Source organism: Hyperolius riggenbachi, chromosome 4 (assembly GCF_040937935.1).
Source record: "Hyperolius riggenbachi isolate aHypRig1 chromosome 4, aHypRig1.pri, whole genome shotgun sequence".
NCBI classification, from domain to species: domain Eukaryota; kingdom Metazoa; phylum Chordata; class Amphibia; order Anura; family Hyperoliidae; genus Hyperolius; species Hyperolius riggenbachi.
The window spans coordinates 337,963,009-337,984,838 of record NC_090649.1 but is presented as its reverse complement, the minus strand read 5'-3'; the positions used below and the strand labels follow the sequence as shown (position 1 = coordinate 337,984,838).

The following is a 21,830-nucleotide window of genomic DNA, read 5'->3' as shown; positions in this document are numbered from 1 at the left end:
GTCACTTTTGTTTACGTTCCAGCGCTATTTTAGATGCTCCCATCTGCAATAGCGCTGCAACGCGAAGAAAAGGTTGCACTGGCAGCAACGGGGGTATCGGGAGTGACGTCGAGGTAACGGTAAAGCTGCAGGGGGCTGTTAGAAGCCCCAGGTGAGAAAGGTTTTTTTTGGGGGGGGGGGGGAGACCCTTTAAGCACCACAGTCCTACCCCCTCCCCCTTAACAACCAGCCTGTTTTTTGTTATCTGTGCTGGGTGGGCTCTGCAGCCCCCAGCACAGCCCAGGTATCACACAGGGCGATCAGACTCCACCCCCCCTTTTCCCCCCTATGGGGATGACGTGCGGGGGGGGGGGGGGGTCTGATCTCCCCTGCGCACAATAGTGTAGCAGGGGGGCGCCTCAAAGCCCCCCTCCGCAGCAAAATGAAACCCCCTCCCTCTTCTCCCTCCCTCACCTCTCTTCCTGGGCAGCAAAGGACGCGATCCGTCCTGTGCAGCCTCTGACAGGCTCTCAGCTGTCACCTGCGATCCCCGGCCGCTGACAGCCGCCGTAACATTTGACAGCAGCACCGTGACATGTAAACAAAGGAGATTACAGTCTCCTGTGTTTACATGTAGCCACGCTCCGTCAAGTGGCAGGAAGTGGCCGCTCGCACGGCATGTGAATAAACAACAATTGGTATGCAAGCTGAACAATATTATCTAATATCACTGAAGCGATTAATATTATGATAGAATACCAAACAGCAAACTTTATTTACAAACCATATAACGTACCATTACAATAACTTAAAAAATAAAATAAACAACAAAACGAGAAATAGAAAATTTAGAACAATTGTGACGGCCGACCAGATATTTAGTGCAGCTGGTGGTAAGAGTACCCAGCTGTCTGGGATGGTGGTATTAAATCGTGAGACTGTGAGTATCTATGTGTATTGCAACGTGTACAGTTTGCAGTGGTGACCTCACTCGGGGGTGCATCTACCAATGAATACTGCAGCGCCTTGTACATATTGTCCTGTACTAGCATCTCAAATATAAGTCTTTAATCTTCCCGCATTCTCCTCATCTGATTGGCCATGTGCCTTGAGAAAGAGTCGGAAACATCATTCTGTTGTGTCAAGTTGGTGGCCATGGCCATGAAGGGGGACTCTTCTGTTTCGGTTGCAGGTCCGCGTTTCCTCTTTCCTTTTCTTTGAGGTGTGGTGCTTTTATCCAATATTCCACCGGTTGGTTGTGATGTGGAATGTTCTGCATCCAGATTGGCTGAGGTAGGCATGTCAGCTTGTTCACGGGTGTCCGCAGACTGCACCTGCGTGAATGGAAAAAGGACCCAATAATGTGGGGATGTGTATACAGATATAGGCCTCCACTACTTCATTGCATTTGTCGTAGCATAGTGGTAACTTGGGTGTAGTTGATGTAGTGGAGGTTTTTAGCAAACCGCAAACGTGCAGCAGGAGGCACGTTTGCGGTTTTCTAAAAACCTCAAACTGCCGGCGTGCACTAGCCCATTGAAATACAATAGCCAAGTGGATTTGGATGCGATCCGGCTGGCGGCTCGCATCCAAATCCGCTCAGTGTGCCCCAGGCCATATATTCTTATTTATCTAGCCTCCCCAAGTTAGCAAGGTGTTTCTTTTATGCCCCTACCCCCCCCCCCCCATGGACAGCCAAGTTACTACACCATTATTGTTACCACACACAGCCCACCCACACCCCCATTGTGTGTGTGCTGTTTGGTCACACTGCAAGCCTTCCCCCCTAGCACTTGGACACTTGGATAGCTAGTCTATTACCAAAGTGGCTCCGGTCAAACCCCCTCACCCAAACCCCCCCCCCCCCCCCCCCCGATTGCCCACAATTGCTTCCTGTCCACATACCCGCCAGCGGTTTTGCAATGGCCGCGCCTCCCAATGAGCTCCAGCCATTGCTATGACGCCGATCAGGATTGCAGATGACGTCTGCATGTCTGCTCCGATAGTCACCATAGCAACGCCTGAAGCCGAATAGGAAACTGCAACTGTGGCGGGATCATGGTGAGGTACGTAGTGCCGGCGGGGATCTGAGGGGGGGGGGGTTGCGGAGGCACTTAGGGATACAGGGTGAGAGGGGCATTGTCCCCAAAACGGCAGACACTGGGGAAGCATGACAGAGAGCGGAATCATCAACAACTTGTACAGAGAGACTTACCATGTCGCTGCTTACAAAAGTATAACTATCTTCCTGGCTGCTTGGACAGTCGACAACGCAGGGCAAATCGTCCCCCGAGTAGCTTGTTGTCCCTGAGGACAGTGACACACTGGTCGGTGTACTGGTAGCCAATGGTGGTCTAGTAGGAAAAGAGTTGTTTGAAGGCCGTGGGATCTGCTGGTCCCTGATGAATGAAAGTTGTTCATAATATTTCAAGCGAGGAGTAATTGTAGAATCTACACCAGCCCCAGATCTCTGAAGACCCTCGAGCCTGTGTGTTTCCTTGGAGAACACTGAGTGTAAATTGGCAATTTTTCTCTTGACTAGTTCTACAGATGCTGTCGGGTGGATACTTTTGAGGTATTCAGCTAATTTTGCATATTCTTCATTTCTCAAAGTGCGGTTGCGGTACTCAACCCTTTTCACCTTCCACAAGACTGTGCACGTGTGGTACAGGTCGATAAAGTTTGCCAACTGTTCGTCATCCAGTGGGTGTCATTGTACTTTTTCCAACATCTGCAGAAATACAATAAACATGGCATGAACCTCCATTTCTATGTAGATCAAAACAACATACAGGGTGCGAATACACTTTACATAAGGGCATATGTGTGTTTCACTTTGTGCAAATTAAAAAACACATGCCATTGGCCCTACTGTGTTCCTACCCAGGTATGTTCCACAACACACCCCACCCTCCATTTTATCACCCTTGTCTTCCTCTCTCTCAACATTGGCTATCATTCATAAAGTATTTCCGCATGCGAACTTGGTGAAAACCGCTGTCTTTACCGACCACTAAGCAAAATCTCCATTCATAAAGGCTGTTTACGCATGAAAAGCTGACATTCCCGTGCAGAGTGATAAATTTCCGCCTTGTGCAGTAATTTTATAGATTTATCTAGAAAAAGTAACAAAATGTCCATTCATAAAGATTAGAGCACAGCGGTATGCAGAACGGGGATTACCGCTCCCTCGGCAGTAGCGATACGCATGTGGAATACATGTACAGACCTCCCAGCAGCAGCAGAGAGAGCAGCGCATGGAGGGACTCAGGCAGCTTTTCTGTTTCCGCACGCCTACTGCCAGCCTACCAGAAAATCTCCGCACTTGAATCGCAACAGGCAACATTTTTATGAATGACCACCCAGAAGTCTAAACTACTGAATGCGGGGTTTTCCCGCACTGATTCTCCTAAATTACCGAACACACTTTTATGAATGATAGCTATTGATATGCCACATGGCTTATCATCTTGCTGCGTCCCCGTCCTCCTATGCATGCAAGAGTGGCGCAGTCAGGAAGTCACCCACAGCCACGTTACCAGCAGAGTACTGCGCGGTGCAAAACAAGTACACAAAAGGAGCACTGCAGAACATGCAGAGGCATAAATATTCAAGTTGCACACATACTACAAGCATACATTAATTCATACAAAGCATGCATGCATGCATCACAAATACATGAATTTTTTTAAAATAAGTTCCTTACCTTTTTGAACTGAAAGTGATCGGAAACTGTTTGGGAAACAAGCCTTCCAGTAGTTCAATCTATAGTGTTCGTTGTGGCAGAATCCAAGGTGCTGTCCGTGTACGAAGAAAAACCGATCAGGAATGAATTCCGAAGAAAAAACAATTTTTAACCAGGCCGCCGCAGGAAATACTCGATGACGTCACTTCCGGTTCCTGTCTACTTCGGCACGAGAGAGCACACGATGGATGATGAAGAAGATTCAAAACTGTTCGTAAAAAGTGTTCAAATATGGATGAACAAAAGCTGAACAAAGGAAAACCGATCAGTGAATGAATTCTGATGAAAAAAAGTTTTTTTTACCGACGCGCGGCAGGAAATGCACGGTGACGTCACTTCCGGTTCCTGTTGCTTAGCCCACTGTAGTACAGCACGAGAGCACAAGATGGAGGCTGATGAAGATGACTCCATGTGCTGGGGGAATCCAATGCCATCCTCCACCACAGCCGCACCAAATGACGATCCGCCTGGAAATAAACGTTCCGAAGATCCGAACGGATGTGCCAGTGCCGAAATAACGCAGGAAATGGAGACCACAGACACACAAGTAGACTGTGTGGCGATTGAGCCGGTCTTTGAGCAGCATGGTGGCTCAGACTTGGATCTAGTGATCATCCAGCAGCAAACTGTCCTCACACAGCATACTTCACCTGAAAAACAAGCCTTGCAAGGCCAAGAAAACAAAAAGAGGGACAAGAAAAAAAAGAAGAAACATAAGAATAAACAGCGACAATCATCCAGCGAACAAGACACTGATTGTGGATGGGGTGATGCTATGTCATTCAAGTAACTGATGGTAATGGTGAAGACTTTTGACGAATTGGACTATGCGTGCACCAAGAACGAAGTTCCCCACCCCAACATCCTCAAAAGTTACGTCCCAGTCTTTTGGCATTCATAAGAGCAAAGTGGCACTTCAGAAAAAATGGTTTGACTTAAAACGAGATGGACACCGAATGCGTCAGGTCAGGAAAGCCATAAAAAAGGTGGTTTTTTTTACTTTTACACCTCTGTTATTATTGTTCCATCATGCTCCTTCTTGTCAGTGTTTTATGTTCTGTAATGTCTGTTTGCAGCGCAGAGAAAAAAAGAAGCGGCCAGCGCCGTGAGCTTGACACAGAACTCAAACGAGGAAGTACAACCGGGTAAGTACAACTAGCTATACTAGGCACTATACTAGCTATACTGGCCACTATACGGGGGCACTATACTAGCTAAACTGGCCACTATACTAGCTATACTGGACACTACGTACCCATAACGGCAACTACACTAGGTAAACTGGCCACTATACTAGCCACTATACTAGCTATACTGGCCACTATATGGGGGCACTATACTAGCTAAACTGGCCTACTATACTAGCTATACTGGGGCACTATACTAGCCACTATACTAGCTATACTGACCACTATACGGGGGCACTATACTAGCTAAACTGGCCTTCTATACTAGCTATACTGGGGCACTATACTAGCCACTATACTAGCTATACTGACCACTATACGGGGGCACTTAACTAGCTAAACTGGCCTACTATACTAGGGCACTATACTAGCCACTATACTAGCTATACTGACCACTATACGGGGGCACTATACTAGCTAAACTGGCCTACTATACTAGCTGTCCTGGGGCACTATACTAGCTATACTGACCACTATACGGGGGCACTATACTAGCTAAACTGGCCTACTATACTAGGGCACTATACTAGCCACTATACTAGCTATACTGACCACTATACGGGGGCACTATACTAGCTAAACTGGCCTGCTATACTGGGGCACTATACTAGCCACTATACTAGCTATACTGCCCACTATACGGGGGCACTATACTAGCTAAACTGGCCTACTATACTAGGGCACTATACTAGCCACTATACTAGCTATACTGACCACTATACGGGGGCACTATACTAGCTAAATTGGCCTACTATACTAGCTATACTGGGGCACTATACTAGCCACTATACTAGCTATACTGACCAGTATACGGGGGCACTATACTAGCTAAACTGGCCTACTACACTAGGGCACTATACTAGCTATACTGACCACTATACGGGGGCACTATACTAGCTAAACTGGCCTACTATACTAGCTATACTGGGGCACTATACTAGCTATACTGACCACTATACGGGGGCACTATACTAGCTAAACTGGCCACTATACTAGCTATACTGGGCACTACGTACCCATAATGGCCACTACACTAGGTAAACTGGGCACTATACTGGGGCACTATACTAGCTTTACTGGACACTATACTAGCCACTATACTAGCTATACTGGCCACTATACTAGGTAAACTGGCCTACTATACTAGCTATACTGGGGCACTATACTAGCTTTACTGGGCACTATACTAGCCACTATACTAGCTATACTGGGCACTATACTGGGGCATAATACTAAACTGGGCCATACATATACTAAACTCTATCCTTGGCACCTATACTAAACTCCATCCTGGGCAAATCAACAGTGGGCCGTTTGACGATTTTTTAGCATAAATCTACCTAGCACCTACAATTGCCTGTGCTGAAACACACTTGGATGAATTGTCTGAGTAATTTCTTTCTTGCTCTTCTTATTTGGGTAGACAAGGACCACGTGGAGGAAGCTGACTGCCCACCTTCGTGGAAAGACAGCATTCCCAAAAGACCGGAACTTACTAGGCGTGACATTTCCAAAGAAACCTGTGCACAAGGGGTGGACCATCCAAACATTGTGGTGCAGACAATTGGTGAGTTTGGTTGTCTGTTTGGTGACATGTATGCACTACTAGCTATACTGGCTAAAGGTGGCCATACACTGGTCGATTTGCCATCAGATTCGACCAACAGATAGATCCCTCCCTGATCTAATCAGATCAGAGAGGCATCGTATGGCCACCTTTACTGAAAACAGATTGTGAATCGATTTCAGCCTGAAACCGATCACAATCTGTGGAGCTGCCCCCCCCCCCCCCCCTCATACATTACCTGTTCCGGCCGGCGCGAGTCCCCGCTGTCTTCTTCTCCGGCTCCGCTCCGCTCCGGCTACTGAACTTCCTGTCCAGGGGAAGTTTAATCAGTAGAGGGCGCTCTACTGTTTAAACTTCCTGCCGGGTCAGGAAGTTCTGCGTAGCTCTGGAGCCCGAAGCGGAGAAGAAATGGTCTGGAGCCCGAAGCCAAGAAGAAGACCAGGGGACTCGCGCCGGCCTGAACAGGTAATGTATACCCGCTGTATTGCGTCGGTCGTCGGGCATTCGAACACCGCTAACGACGCACCCCCGACCCGCCGGGTAGCAATACTAGCTATACCGGGTCATCAATACTACCTATACTGGGGCATCAATAATAGCTACACTGATTACAGGCTGCTGTGAACATGGTACGACCCAGCCGCTGAGAATGTAGAATGCATGGAAAAATATAATTCATTGTTTCCTTCCTACAGAAATCAATGAAGAACCTGACGATCCACAGCAGCTTATCAAGCAGCGCGTCCACAAAATGAAACGGGATGTGGAGAACATCAAAGTTGCCTTCAACAAGCAAATCGAACAACTTGGCCAAGAGGTCGAATATGTGTGCTAGCTGATGGAAGAGCAGGGTCAGCGTGATATTTAGTACGGTTGTAGTTTTAGCAACGTTATTTGTTACCAAAAACTGTACTTTATTTTTATATAATTTGTGGTTTTGCACTAGTGTCCCCTGCGCCGCAATGTTCCTGAGCTCAAACAGTGGGCAAGCTTTGAACTCCTGAGAGTTTTTTATTTTTATTTTTTTTATTTTTGTCCTCTTTTATTTAAAGTAGCCCGCAGTGTACCCGGTAAGTTTGGGGTGATCGGGGGGTGGAGGGGTTCTGGGGGGGGGGGGGGGTTAAGCTGCGGGGGTCTGTCGTTTTAATAGGGACACTCACATTTTGTGGTGAATTCCTGAGGATTCACAACATGCACACTCAGTAGCCGAGCTACATTGCTTGCTGTGGAGATACCTTTTGTTGTATTTGTCTTTGTTATTTAAAGAGACTCTGAAGCAAGAATACATCTTGCTTCAGAGCTCATAGTTAGCAGGGGCATGTGTGCCCCTGCTAAACCGTTGCTATCGCGCAGCTAAACGGGGGTCCCTTCACCCCCAAACCGACCCCCGCAAGACTTGGTCGCAAAGTTGGTCGTTCGTGGAGGCAGGGCTAACGGCTGCAGCCCTGCCTCCAGTCGCGTCTATCAGAGGCGCACCGCCGCCTCTCCCCCGCCCCTCTCAGTGAAGGAAGACTGAGAGGGTCGGGGGAGAGGCAGAGATACGCGCTGACAGATGCGCGTGGGGCAGGGCTGCGGCGGTTAGCCCTGCCCCAACCAGGAAGCGCTCCCCAGCTGCACGGAGGGGATTTGGGGGGTCAGGGACCCCCGTTTAGCCACGGGATAGCGGCGTTTTAGCAGGGGCACACATGCCCCTGCTATCTATGAGGTCTGAAGCAAGATTTATTCTCGCTTCAGACTCTCTTTAAATAGCCCACAAAAAAATTTAAAATTTTATTCTATTTTTTTAGCTATTCCATTTGAATACTTAGTCCGTGGACGGACAAATTGTAAGTTTGTTTAATAAAGAAATGTTTTCGCACTGTTTCAACTCTCTGCTCCTTACCTGTGTGGAAGTGTGTGTGTGGCACCTGGGCCCCCTGGACTCAAGCTGCTGTGTGGCAGTGCGGCGGTTCAGTGCAGCAGTGTTTCCGGATGGAAAACCCTTGGAAACACAGCTGCACTGAGGCCCCTTCACTACCTGGCACCTGGGGCCCCTGGACTCAAGCTGTGTGGCAGTGCGGCGGCTTCAGTGCAGCAGTGTTTCCGGATGGAAAACCCCTGGAAACACAGCTGCACTGAGGCCCCTTCACTGCCTCGCACCTGGGAAACACAGTTGCACTGAGGCCTCTTCACTGCCTGGCACCTGTCAGCTGACACTAACTCTCCGGCGTCTTAGGGCATAGGACAGATGCTTGCCGGAATGCACCCGCCCTGCAACATTGCCAGAAGCTGTGTGCGTGTTCTGGTTGCTAGGGACACGCACACACGAAGCAACCATTGGAGCGGAAGAGGAAGGAGGCGGTCGGGTCTTTTTGGCGATAGACACATCGCGGGATCCCAGAGGTAAGTTGCTGACAGTTAGATTGCTATGTATTTGTGGTAATATGCTGCTTACTATAATATAGATGTGGCTAAGAAAAAGCAAAACAAAAAAAGGTCATGAAATTTTGCACATTTTTCATATGTTGAAGTTATGATAAATATAAAGCTGCACATGAATTAACAGGACCTAGTTAGAGTGGAATGTGTTTACAGACTATAAGAGGCAGCCTTCTTCACATCTGTGTCATAAATGTTATCTTACTTCTTTTCTTACATACCTCAAATAACATCTAATGGGATATATTATTTCTGTGTACTGCAAAATGTGCCTTGATGATAAAGAAGTGCTTTCTCTTTTTCAGCTTCTAGTCATCTCCTACTTTCTTCTCTAAGGCAAAGGCAGCAAAAGTAAAGGCAGCAAAAATTAGTTTTTACACAAAGTGATTACTGTATGTGATTTGGCCACTTAGACATGTTTCCTTTTAGTTTATAAGTGGGATTATTAATTATAATTTTGAAGTTTTTTTATAACTAAAATATGTAATATTTTTCATCTGCTTTATGGTAAATTTAAAATTATTTATTATTTCTTTAGTCAGATTGTCCGTGGTCAGACCATGCAAAGTATGCAACAACATAATATTTCTTATTGTAAAGACCACTTCAATGAGTGGGGGGCAATGGAACACTGTCCTTTTCCACAATTTTCCGGTAACAAACCAATGGTAAGGTTTTTTTTTCCTTTCATATATTTATTTTATTAAAGTGGATAAATATACAGTATGTTATGGTATTTTGTGTCGATAATCTACAGAATGTATCAAATACAACTGGAAGTGACTTATCTCCTTAAATGCACCAGTACCAGACATGCCACAAGTTTCACCCCCACCTTGGTTGGTGGCATGTTTATTAATTTTGTGAGTTATCTAATTAACACCCCCCCCCCCCTCCCTCTTCCCAAAAATAAATAAGATAAAACATTGTGTATTCAAAGCTTAAGAACAAAATACTTCGGAAATATCTCCATTGCATTTTCTAATACATTGTATTTTTCATAACAGACTTGGAAATGGGTGATTTTGCCTCTGGCATTACATGCTGCTGAAAGGGTTATACGTTTTTGGAGGTCTAAACAAAAAGTCATCATCACAAAGGTAACTTCCTGAATAGTATTAGTAAGTTTATGTAAAGTATCTTTTTAATGCTTTCAGAAGGATCTGCACCGCCTAAAATCAATACTTTATTAGAATCTTCTTTAAAATGACTTCACAGATACATTTATTGCAATGTAGTGTGCTGGGTCTCCAAAGCAACGCACTGCAATTTGAACACTCACACACTGCACAAACAGCACAATTCAAGCCATATTCAAGCCATACTGGTAGGGATGCTCATTCGGATTTTGTGGACCTTAAATTTCCGATCAGAAATTCATATTTCCAATTGGAAAACGGAACTTGGAAATCAGATGATTTCTGCAGAAATACCGCAGTTCGGTCATTTTAGCTCAATCACAGAACTCGGAAGCAATGGACCAATTAGAAAATGCAGAGTCAACTCAGAAGTATTTGACTAATCAGAGAATGAAAAAAAGCCCCCCCCAAAAAAAAACACAACTTCCGGTGCCTGGCCCCGCCTCTTCTCTCTTCCCGGAGAAAAACGGCAAGCAATTATTTCTCCGGGGAGAGAGAGGAGGCGGGGCCAGGCACCGGAAGGCGGGTGATGCAGAGACTTCAGGACGGCATCGCGGGGCAAGGCTTCTTGGGTAAATATAACTTTGTCTTACTTACAGGCTGCCGGATTTCAGTATTTACTCTGTAGGTTCTCTTTAATGTGGACTATTCGGTGTGTGGCCATCTTTTCTTAAAGAGAACCTGAACTGAAAATAAAAAGTCAAAATAACCATACACAGCTCATACTTACCTCCTGTGTAGTCTACTCCTCAATCTCTTTCTCTTCTCCTGTGTCCCATTTGTCCACTATAATCAATGGATTCCTCCAGCCTCCATTTTAAAAATGGCCATTACCCCATAACAGTTTCCTGGTCAGCACACTGTTAAATTGTAATATCACCCACTTGAGCCATAGGGAAACATGGACATAACCTTGCACATTCGGTTGTAACTGACAGCTGCTGATTTATAACTGACAGCAAATGGTATATTTCAGTTCTGACAAAATATTGTCAGAACTGGAAGGGATTACTGTAAGAAGAAAATGGTGAGCTTCTGAGAGGAACTGACAGCGAGGTAAGCATGTAATATTCATTTGCAGCTACATCATGTGTTTATTTTAAATAATTTTACTCGCTTCAGGTTCCTTTTAAATGTGTTCATACTAGATTTTGGCTTTTGCACCTTTACATTTTTTTCATCGTAAGTGACCCCTCCCTAACCTTGTGGGTCGTAGTCTCTAGTTTGCATAATAAAAAAATTGTTGATTTATGCATATACTTAATATACCTATTTTATTATCCAGATTATCACACATCCATGTAGTGTTGTGGAGATTCAGATGAAAAAAGCTGGTTTCATTATGGAACCAGGGCAGTATATATTTCTTCAATGTCCTTCTATATCACAAGTCGAGTGGCATCCATTTACGCTAACGTCAGCCCCGCAGGAACCATTCTTCAGTGTACACATTAGAGCTGTTGGAGACTGGACACAAAGACTCATAATGGAGTGTGGAGCAAATGGAAACATCTGTCTGGAGCCCTGGCAGCTGCCAAGGTTAGTTACGTTATTACAATTTAGAGTCCCTCTTGCAATGGCGTAGCTAGAGACTATGGGGCCCCATAGTCAGAAGGTAGAGAAAAAAAGAAAGCTAATAGTCAACACATCAAGTACCACTTGGGTCCCCTCTTCTCTACGGCCCCATAGCCGTTGCTATAGCTGTTATGGCTATTGCTACGTCCCTGCCAGGGCCGTTTCAAGTAACAATTGGGCCTTAGGGCAAAATTAGCCTGGGGGCCCCCAACAGACACCCCCGACCAAAAAGCGCCATTAGAGGCCCTTTGTTTCAGCTAAATTTCCCTCCTGGGCCCCTGAGCTGGCTGCTGACCCTCCCCCAATCACCTCCCAATTTAACAGACTCTGCAGAGTCCCTGAGAAGCAGCAGTTAAGATGGGGGAGGGACACCTTGGGGACCCCTACAGGCTCTGGGGCAATTTCCCATTTTTTCCTATGGTAGCTCCGGCCCTGGTCCCTGCTCTCTTGTGACTGAACAAGTGTTAGCTCACACACCTTTTGCACTTGTTTTTTAATAGTATAATTAACTGAATAGCTTTTTTATTATTATTTTTTTTGACAGACAAATAAAAAACAAACATTATTGCCATGGTGGTCCAAAATTAATAAAGGGGTTTTTCACTGCAAATATATACTGTTATTTTCAGCGTTGTTTCTTGACATTAATACAGCATGTATTACCATGCATGCCTACCATGTACCCAAGTATACACTCACTTTTATTCTTTCTCTCTCTCTCTCTCTCTCCCATATATATATATATATATAGAGAGAGAGAGAGAGAGAGAGAGAGAGAGAGAGAGAGAGAAGAGAGAGAGAGAGAGAAAGAGAGAGAGAGAGCGCGTATGTACTCCACATGAGGCTCGCTAAACATAACTCCAGGAAAGCAAGAAAATCATCTGCATCCACCGTCGCACCATGACAGCACACCTAATGTATTGTAACATATTTTATTTGCCCTATACTTCTTATGCCTAGTGAACTACTGACAAGATCACTTACATATCCTGTTCTTATCCTATACAATAAAACCTAACTGTCCCTGCGTCATCCTCTTTCCCTGTCTGTGTGTCCATGGTTTTTTGTACTGCGCATGTGCGCAGTACAGTGAACCGTTGGGACAGGAGGACGGCCACGGAGTCTGGCAGACGGGTGGCGGTGGCGCATGAAGAGACCTAGAGCCCGTTTTTAAACAGGCTTAGGTCAACTAGTTCCAAATAAATCCGTAAACATCTCTGCACTGCATGTGCAGCCAACGGGCAGTCTTCCATTCGGTTAATACAAGAAAAAGAGTTTGTATGTAGCAGAATAACATGCACTTGCAAGCATTCAGTGTGTCAAACTGATACAAAGATTAGGAGCCTATTTACATTATGCAAGTTATAGGGCCTAAGTAAAGATACAAATTCTGGATAACCTCTGCAAGGTGTATGTGACTACACAAGAGAATGTATTCTTTTGTAACAAAGGCCCCAACTTTTAACTTAGGTGTAGGGATAGCATTGGTTCCTGGATGATTAATTTGCATGAAAGCATTTGCATGTACGTGTTCAAAGGGTTCACTGATTTTCCTGTTTTGTTGGCCACTCTCCCTTTGGCACCTCCCTTATTACTTTTTTAAATGCCCTAATTTGAGGTGAGGAGCAAGGATTTTGTGTCTTTGGTTGAACTAGACGGATGTCTTTTTTCAATGATACTAAGTAACTATGTCATGGAGAACTTTTTTACGCTTGTGGCTTTTAACTTCTGTAGCTTAGGGTCCAGTGAGGCTGAAAAGGTTAACCACTTCACAACTGAGGGGTTTTCCCCTTAAAAACCAGAGCATTTTTCACTCCTCCCAGGCAGTCTTCAATTATTTATTTATTAGGCAATATGATTGGTTATTGGGGACTGGGGTCCCCAAAACCAATCATTGGACTGTGGAGCTGGTGTGCACGCACGCGCGCGTGGCACGGGGGCGCGCGATCGCGCGCTGCACCTTTGTTTACAACTGTTGTTATGAATGAAGACTGCCTCAAGCAGAGGCAGTCTCCATTCATTTATTTGTCATGTGGTATGGTTGGTTATTGGGGACTGGGGTCCCCAAAACCAATCATTGGACTGCAGGGGCTGTGCGCGTGATCGCGCGCACACGGACACAATAACAATGTGCCTGCGGTTTGTTAGGAAGACTGCTTCTGTTTGAAGCAGCCTTCATACATCAATCGGGGACTCTAATTGGATTTAGGAACACTTGTTCCTAATGTCCAATTAGTCAACTGCTGTGCAGGCTGGCTAGAGTGTGCGCGTGCGCAATCCCCCGCCCACTCCCAGCATGTAAACAGAAAGATACGTCTTTCTCCGTCCCTGGTGGTGAAACGGTGCGCAGAGGGACGGAGATAATTAGCACTGCGGGGGTAAAGTAGACTGAGTAGCATTTTTTTAAAAAACCTTCTCCATAAGGGAGGTTTGTAATGGAGTATGCTGCTGGGTTGGAGCACTTACTTACCTTAGTAAGGGTGATGCTCCTCCCAGAAGGGTGGTTTGTTTTTTAAAATGTGAAATGTGTAATATTTTATTACAAATTGATCACCTGCTGAAGCTGATCACAATTTTATTATTCAGATAAGCAACACTAGCTAAGAGTGAGGACAGACTTTTTAGGCTGTTTCAAACTTACAGTCACAACATTAGCCTCTTGACAGAGTACCTGAGCCTGGTTCATAAGGAATGAATCACTGCTTTCCAGTTATTCAGCTTCCATCATGATGTGCACTGTTACAAAATCAACTGTGACACCGCTGTATTAAATTCAGCAGCCCTTAATTACTGGAGTAAAAAGTCTAAAGTCTAAAGACTTGAATCAGATGACAGTTGAGACAAATATATACTGTATATTTATTTATTTAGACCATAAGACACACTTTTTCAAGCCCAATAAAAGGAAGGGAGAGGGGGGGGGGGGGGGGGGGAGTCTTATGGTCCAAATTTCCAGGTGGCCCAGGTGTTCCCTCACAAGTAATCTGCTGCAGTGGTCTGCTACCACCAGACCACCCATTGCTCCCTTTGTTAACTAGAGCCGATGGTCTCATGGGTGGAACCAAGACTCCACCATTGGCGCCAATCACTGCACTAGCTCAGATGTCAGGTCACTGCTGCTGAGCTAGTGTAGTGAATGGCCCCAATGATGGAGCCATGATCTCAGTTAAATTAGAGCAGTGGGAACCAATCCATTGCTGATGGTAAAGAGCAAGGGGTGCCTAGTTACATGACCTGTCAGCGTGACTGATTCTACCACAGTGTCCCCGAGCGCAGCTTCAGCGCGCTATGGGGAAGGATTGTAATGCTGGGAGAGTTGTCCTTTAACTGTTGTCGATGGTCTCACAGCACCAGTTAATAGGCAGATGTATGATTCGGTGTCTGGGCACAACTTAGTCTCCCACACAGAGTTTTCTTTTCATGACAGCTCCCAGCCAGGGCAGAGGAGGCGCCCAGTTTTTGCAAAGGAGATGGGGAGTTTGTGTAATAAATATGAAATCTATCTTTGCCAGATTTTTCTCTACTATATACGATCATGATGAGAATGCAACTATACATTTTCACTCATTTTCTATGCAACTTTGACATGACTTTGTAGCCTGTGTATTCTATGTAAAGCTCCACAAGATGCCCCTTTACCATTGATGCACCTGATCTGCTGGAGAGATACGCAAAGAGCGCACTTCTTCTGCGTAGACTGGCTCCAACTGACAAAAGTGACAGGACCCGGTACGAAAGCTGCGGGCAGCGGAGGACGGCAGCGTGGGAGCGATCCGAGCGGATGGGGCTGGAGGAAGCCCCAGGTATGTATAAATCTTTTTATTTCATTGAGCTCTGGTACACTTTAAAGCTATAGGCTTGCTAGACACTATCGGTTCTGGATGCTAGCCTGGCTTTCAGGGACATAAAGAGATCATTTGCATATTCAGTAGTGGTGCATTGTGGGTAACCACAGATGTTCACTTAAAGATGAATTATTGTAAATTCCTTCTGTTTTAAGAAGGCAAACCAACCTAAGAATTGCTTTTTAGTAGGAGGGCTTTTTGGTCTCGTTTAGTCTCCTATACTCTCCTTATGGTTTTTTGTCACCCCGAGCTGCTTGGTTACTGTGCAACACATATTAGGCAGTGTTTGTTTTAAAAGGTTGGCTAGCCCACTTACACATCCTGTCGGTCATCCTGGATCGAACCTGCGATTTTGGGTTCGCTAACTTCCGCAAAAGTTTGCGTTCGCGCGAACCGCAATAGACTTCAATGGGCAGGCAAACTTTCCCAACTACAAACACAACTACTGGCCACAAAAGTGATGGAAAAGATGTTTCAAGGGGTCTAACACCTGGAGGGGGGCATGGCGGAGTGGGATACACGCCAAAAGTCCCGGGGAAAATTACGGATTTGACGCACAGCAGGGTTATAATCCCTAAAGAGCAGAAATCACATTGCATTTCTAAATTGGAGGCATAAAGTGCTTGAAAACATCTTGCGTGTGTAGACATGGATCAGCAGGAAGTGTAAGTAGTGTACCGCTTCACACTTACAGACCAAACTCACTGTGTAACGCACCGCAAACAGGTGTTTGTGTAGTGATGGCCGTGCTGGACTGGTGTGCACGATGGCGGTTTTCAAGCTCATATGGTCGGGCTGAGGTAGCTCAATGACAGAACAACAGTGACTGTCCAGCTGATCGAATTTGGTCTGTCCACAATGAAGCAATGACCTTAATATCTTGGGTCAGGTGTGCACCCCAACACACTCATATAGCCGGTCATTGCTTCATTGTGATACGCAAGCCCCTTCACCGCGGCAAGGTAACGATCATGAAGGGGAAATGACACATGTACATGCCTTTTGTTTTGTTGTTGCAGCCGCAGTGCAGCCAGAAAAATTAGGCAGGCATGTACACGCACTAGAAAATGTATTATTGTTTTGTTAGCGGCCGCTGCTAGCAGCGGCCTTACAAATTCAGGAATCTACCTGGAGTCCTGGACCCTGTTGGTGGTGGCGGAGAAGGCAGTCCAGCGGCCTGCAGGCAGAGATGCTGTGTGGGGACCGACTTAGTCTTGGGGCAGGCAGTCACACGGCGTGCAGGCAGAGATACTGTGTGTGGGGACTGACTTAGTCTTCGGGCAGGCAGTAGCCCTCTGGGATCCATGCCTCATTCATTTTGATAAAGGTGAGGTACTGAACACTTTTTTGACCTAGGTGGCTTCTCTTCTCACTGACAATGCCTCCAGCTGCGCTGAAGGTCCTTTCTGACAGGACGCTTGACACAGGGCAAGCCAGAAGTTGGATAGCAAATTGTGACAGCTCTGGCCACAGGTCAAGCCTGCGCACCCAGTTGTCCAGGGGTTAATCGCTGCTCAGAGTGTCTATATCCACACTTAACCACTTGCCGACCAGGGGAATTTTCACTGATCGGTGCTGCGTGGGCTCTACAGCCCGCAGCACCGATCAGGAGTGCAGCAGGGCGATCAGACTACCCCCCCTTTTTTCCCCACTAGGGGGATGTCCTGCTGGGGGGGTCTGATCGCCGCCGGCCATTAGTGGATAGCGGGGGGGGGGGGGGCTCCTCAAAGCCCCCCTCCGCAGCGTTTTGTGCGCTCCCTCCCCTTACCTCCCTCTCCCTTCCTGGGCTGCGCAGGACGGATATCCGTCCTGTGCATTGTGGGATAGGCTTCAGCCTATCATATGCTGGCGATCCCCGGCCAATCAGAGGCCGGGGATCGCCGATCTGCCTTACGGCGCTGCTGCGCAGCAGCGCCGTATCATGTAAACAGCGGGGATTTCTTCCCCGCCTGTTTACATTTTGCCGGCGAGCCGCTATCGGCGGCTCTCCGGCTGTTCACGGAGACACCCTCCGTGAACTGACATGGAAAGGCCGCTCGGTCGAGCGGCCGTTTCCATGGTAACCCGCAGACGACCAGTTTACGCCAATCGGCGTTAGCTGGTCGTCAAGAGGTTAAGGCTACCTGCCGGTCAAGGCGTTAGTGGAGAGTGGATCCGGAAGGGCTAAGGTGAGGCATTGGACTAAAGAATGCCTGCATGTCCGATATCACCATGAGATCGCTAGAGCGTCCTGTCCTTGCCTGCGTGGACATGGGAGGAGGAGGAAGATTACTGGCAGTGGCACCTTTATTCCGTTGTGCTGTGACATCACCCTTAAACGCACTGTAAAGCATACTTGCCAGCTTGTTGTGCAAGTGCTGCATCCTTTCTGCCTTCTGTTGATTTGGTAACAATTCAACCACTTTTGTGCCTATACCGAGGGTCTGGTAGCGTTGCCACCCAGTACAGGTCATTCCCCTTGAGTTTTTTTATGCGGGGATCCCTCAACAGGCTGGACAGCATGAAAGACCCCATCTGCACAAAGTTGGATGCTGACCTACTAGCCATATCCTCTTGCTCTTCCTAAGTGATGTCAGGTAAGTTCTCCTCCTCCCCCCAGCCACGAACAATACCACGGGAAAGATGAGCAGCACAAGCCCCCTGCGACACCTGCTACGGTTGTTCTTCCGCCTCCTCATCAAAAAAACACCTCCTTCATCTGACTTCTCCAGATGACGACTCCTCCTCCCCCTCCTCCCCCCTCCTCTGTGCTGCCGCAGGTGTTGATGTAATATCTGGTTCACCTGATGATTGTTTCCACTTTTCCTCCTCTTCCTGTTCACGCTGCTCTACAGCTTGATCCACCACTCTACGCACGGCACACTCCAGGAAGAAAACATATGGGATCAAGTTGCTGATGGTGCCTTCACTGCGGCTCACCAGGTTTGTCACCTCCTCAAACGGACGCATGAGCCTGCAGGCATTACGCATGAGTGTCCAGTACCTCGGCAAGAAAATCCCCAGCTCCCCAGAGCCTGCTCTAGCACCGTAGCTGTACAGATACTCGTTGACGGCCTTCTCCTGTTGTAGCAGGCGGCCAAACATGAGGAGCGTTGAATTCCAGCAAGTCGGGCAAATCAAGCGCCTCAACAGCAAGTTGTTTCTCTGCTAATTATTGGCCAAACATCTTCCTGGACTGCTTCAGGACCTCCTATAAGTCTGGGTACTTACACACAAATCTTTGGATTATTAGATTCAGCACATGTGCCATGCAGGGTACATGTGTCAACTTTCCAAAACTCAAAGCCGAAATGAGATTGCTGCTGTTGTCACACACCACTTTGCCGATCTCCAGTTGGTGAGTGGTCAGCCACTGATCCACCTGTTTGTTCAGAGCAGCCAGGAGAGCTGCTCCAGTGTGACTCTCCGCTTTCAGACAAGACATGGCCAAGATGGCGTGACAACGTCGTACCTGTCATGCAGCATAGGCCCTGGGGAGCTGAGGGTGTGTAGTTGGAGAGGAGATCGCAGCACCAGTAGAGTAGCACTGCTACTCAGCTGAGGAGGAGGATGACAGCGAAGAGGATGTAGTAGGAGGAGAAGGAGAGGAGGCGGAAGCAGGCCTGCCTGCAAGCCATGGAGGTGCCACAACTAGGTTCGCTGCACAGCCACGTACTCCCTGCTTGCCAGCGGTCACCAGGTTGACCAAATGTGCTGTATAAGTAATGTACCTGCCCTGACCGTGCTTTGCAGACCAGACATCCGTGGTCAGATGGACCCTTGACCCAAATGCTGTGTGCCAGAGATGACACCACTTGCCTTTCAACATCACGGTACAGTTTGGGTATCGCCTTTTTTGAGAAATAATTGTGGCCTGGTATCTTCCACTGCAGTGTCCCAATTGCCACAAATTTTCGGAAGGCCTCACAGTCCACCAGCTGGTATGGTAACAGCTGGTGAGCTGACAGTTCCGCCAAGCCAGCTGTCAGATGCCGGGCAAGAGAGTGACTGGCAGACATTGGCTTCTTCCGCTCAAAGATTTCCTTAATGGACACCTGGCAGCTGTGGGCAGAGGAGCAGGAACCGCTCAAGGTGAGAGGCGGAGTGGAGGAGGGTGGCTGTGAAGGTGCAAGGGATAAAGAGGCTGAAGATGCTGCACCTGAAGGAGGAGGCGAGGGTTGGCTTTGCTTTTGTGTGCTGCTTTTCCTCAGGTGGTCTTCCCATTGCACTTTGTGCTTTTTCATCATGTGCCTTCGTAAGGCAGTTGTCCCTACGCGGATCTTGGTCTTTCCACGACTCAATTTTTGGTGGCAGAGAGTACAGATGGCATCGCTCTCATCTGAGGCAGACACACACAAAAATTTCCACACTGCTGAGCCCTGGGGTGATGGCACTGTGGTGGTGGCAACAGCAGCTGACCTTGAAGGGCATGTTGGCTGGCTGTCCATAGGTGGCGATACATGCCGCCGAACACTGCCACTAGCTGTTTCTGACGATGAGCTTCCCTGCTTCTTTCGGAAACTCGTCTCCTCCTACTCCTCTCTGACTCCCCCTCTGAACTGTCCCACTGTTCATCTGGTCTATTGGGAACCCATGTGACATCCATGGCAGTATCATCATCATCATTATCATCATAATCATCCTCCACAGCTTCGCTTATATCAGATGCCTCAAAAACTGCATCAACAGCAGGTACTTCATCATCCTCACACCTTACGTCCATACTGACACCTAACTCAGGCATATTAGGTGGTGTAACATGCTTAGTGCCTTCATCTTGTTGTAACAATAATGGCTGTGAATCAGTTAATTTCCCACCAAATAACTCCTGCGTACTGTCAAATGGAGCAGATGTGGTGCTAGTAGTAGTGCTGGTGGCTGCCGACTGAGTGTTAAGTGGGGTGCCAGAATCAGAGCAGTAGGAGGAAGATATGTCACGGTTCCGTGCGGAAGCTGAGGAAGATGAGGTGTTCTGTGTTAAATAGTCAACTACATCCTGACAATCTTGAGAGTTGATGGCACTTGCCTTCTGAACACTGTACTTTGGTCCAGAGCCGCACAAAATCATGTCAGCATGACCTCAAACAGACCTGCCAGGTGGCCTGCCTCTGGCTCTGCCTCTGCCTATTGTTTTGTCCATATTGGGGGGGATGAAGTGAAAGGTATGCACTGACTTGACTAATACAATGTGCAGTCACACAGATGCAGTGAAAGGTATACACTGACTGCTGGTATAATACAATGTGCAATCACACAGATGCAGTGAAAGGTATACACTGACTGCTGTATAATGATGAGCCGAATACACTTGAAATCCTATAATGAGAATCTGTTATGGAGGGCAAGTCTGCCATCCATTCAAATGAAAGGTATGCACTGACTTGCATAATACAATGTACAGTCACAGAGATGCAGTTAAAGGTACTGACTGCTGGTATAATACAATGTGCAGTCACACAGATGCAGTGAAAGGTATACACTGACTGCTGGTATAATACAATGTGCAGCCACACAGGTGCAGTGAAGTGCAGTGACTGGTGGTATAATACAATGTGCAGTCACACAGGGGCAGTGAAAAGGTATGCACGGACTGGTATATAAAACAGTGTGCAGTCACACAGATGCAGTGAAAGGTATGCAGTGACTGGTGGTATAATACAATGTGCAGTCACACAGGTGCATGGAAAAGGTATGCACTGACTGGTATATAAAACAGCGTGCTGTCACACAGATGCAGTGAAAATGTATGCACTCACTGTTATATAAAATAGTGTGCTGTCACACAGATGCAGTGAAAGGTATGCAGTGACTGCTGGTGGTATAATACAATGAGCAGTCACACAGGTGCAGTATGCTCTGAATGTGCTGGGCCTGGCACAGTATAGCAATTAGCAAGGGCCAGCTGCAACAGACAGGACTGTATATGCAGTGTCAGTGGGCCACACAAAAAAAACACATCACAAGAACATTAGCTCTCAAAAGAGCTTTTTTGTGGTGCTTTTCAGCAACAAATATCAGCAAGGAGCAAGCTAACAAGACCTCCTAACTAACGCTTTTCCTGTCTCTCCACTGTCTCTCCCTTCTCTCAGAGTGAGATAATGGCAGACGCTGCTGTCTTTTATAAGGGGGGGGGGAGGGCTCCAGGTAGGACCCTCTACATCACAGTCAGCAGACACATGGTCTGGCTGCCATGTGTCTGCTGACTGTGATGTAGAGGTTCAAAGTTTAGCCCAATGATGTAGTATAGGGGGCGGGTCGAACTCGCTATATGTTCGCATTTCAATGCGAACGCGAACCCATGTTGTTCACGCAAACAAGTTCGCATGCAAACCATTTGGGCCATCTCTAGTGCTAACAACTCATATTTCTCCTCTTGATGCTGTAAGGATAAAGCCC

At 47.0% G+C, this 21,830-nt stretch overlaps 1 protein-coding gene across 1 annotated transcript in view; it reads left to right on the top strand.

Annotated features, from left to right (window-relative positions):
• Positions 1-21,830, top strand: part of NOX3 (NADPH oxidase 3) — a 182,063-nt gene that overhangs the window by 144,768 nt on the left and 15,465 nt on the right. The window contains exons 8-10 of the mRNA XM_068233394.1: positions 9,435-9,564; positions 9,904-9,996; positions 11,321-11,574. Coding sequence (XP_068089495.1) covers positions 9,435-9,564; positions 9,904-9,996; positions 11,321-11,574 — 477 coding nt within the window. The remainder of the gene's footprint in view (positions 1-9,434; positions 9,565-9,903; positions 9,997-11,320; positions 11,575-21,830) is intronic.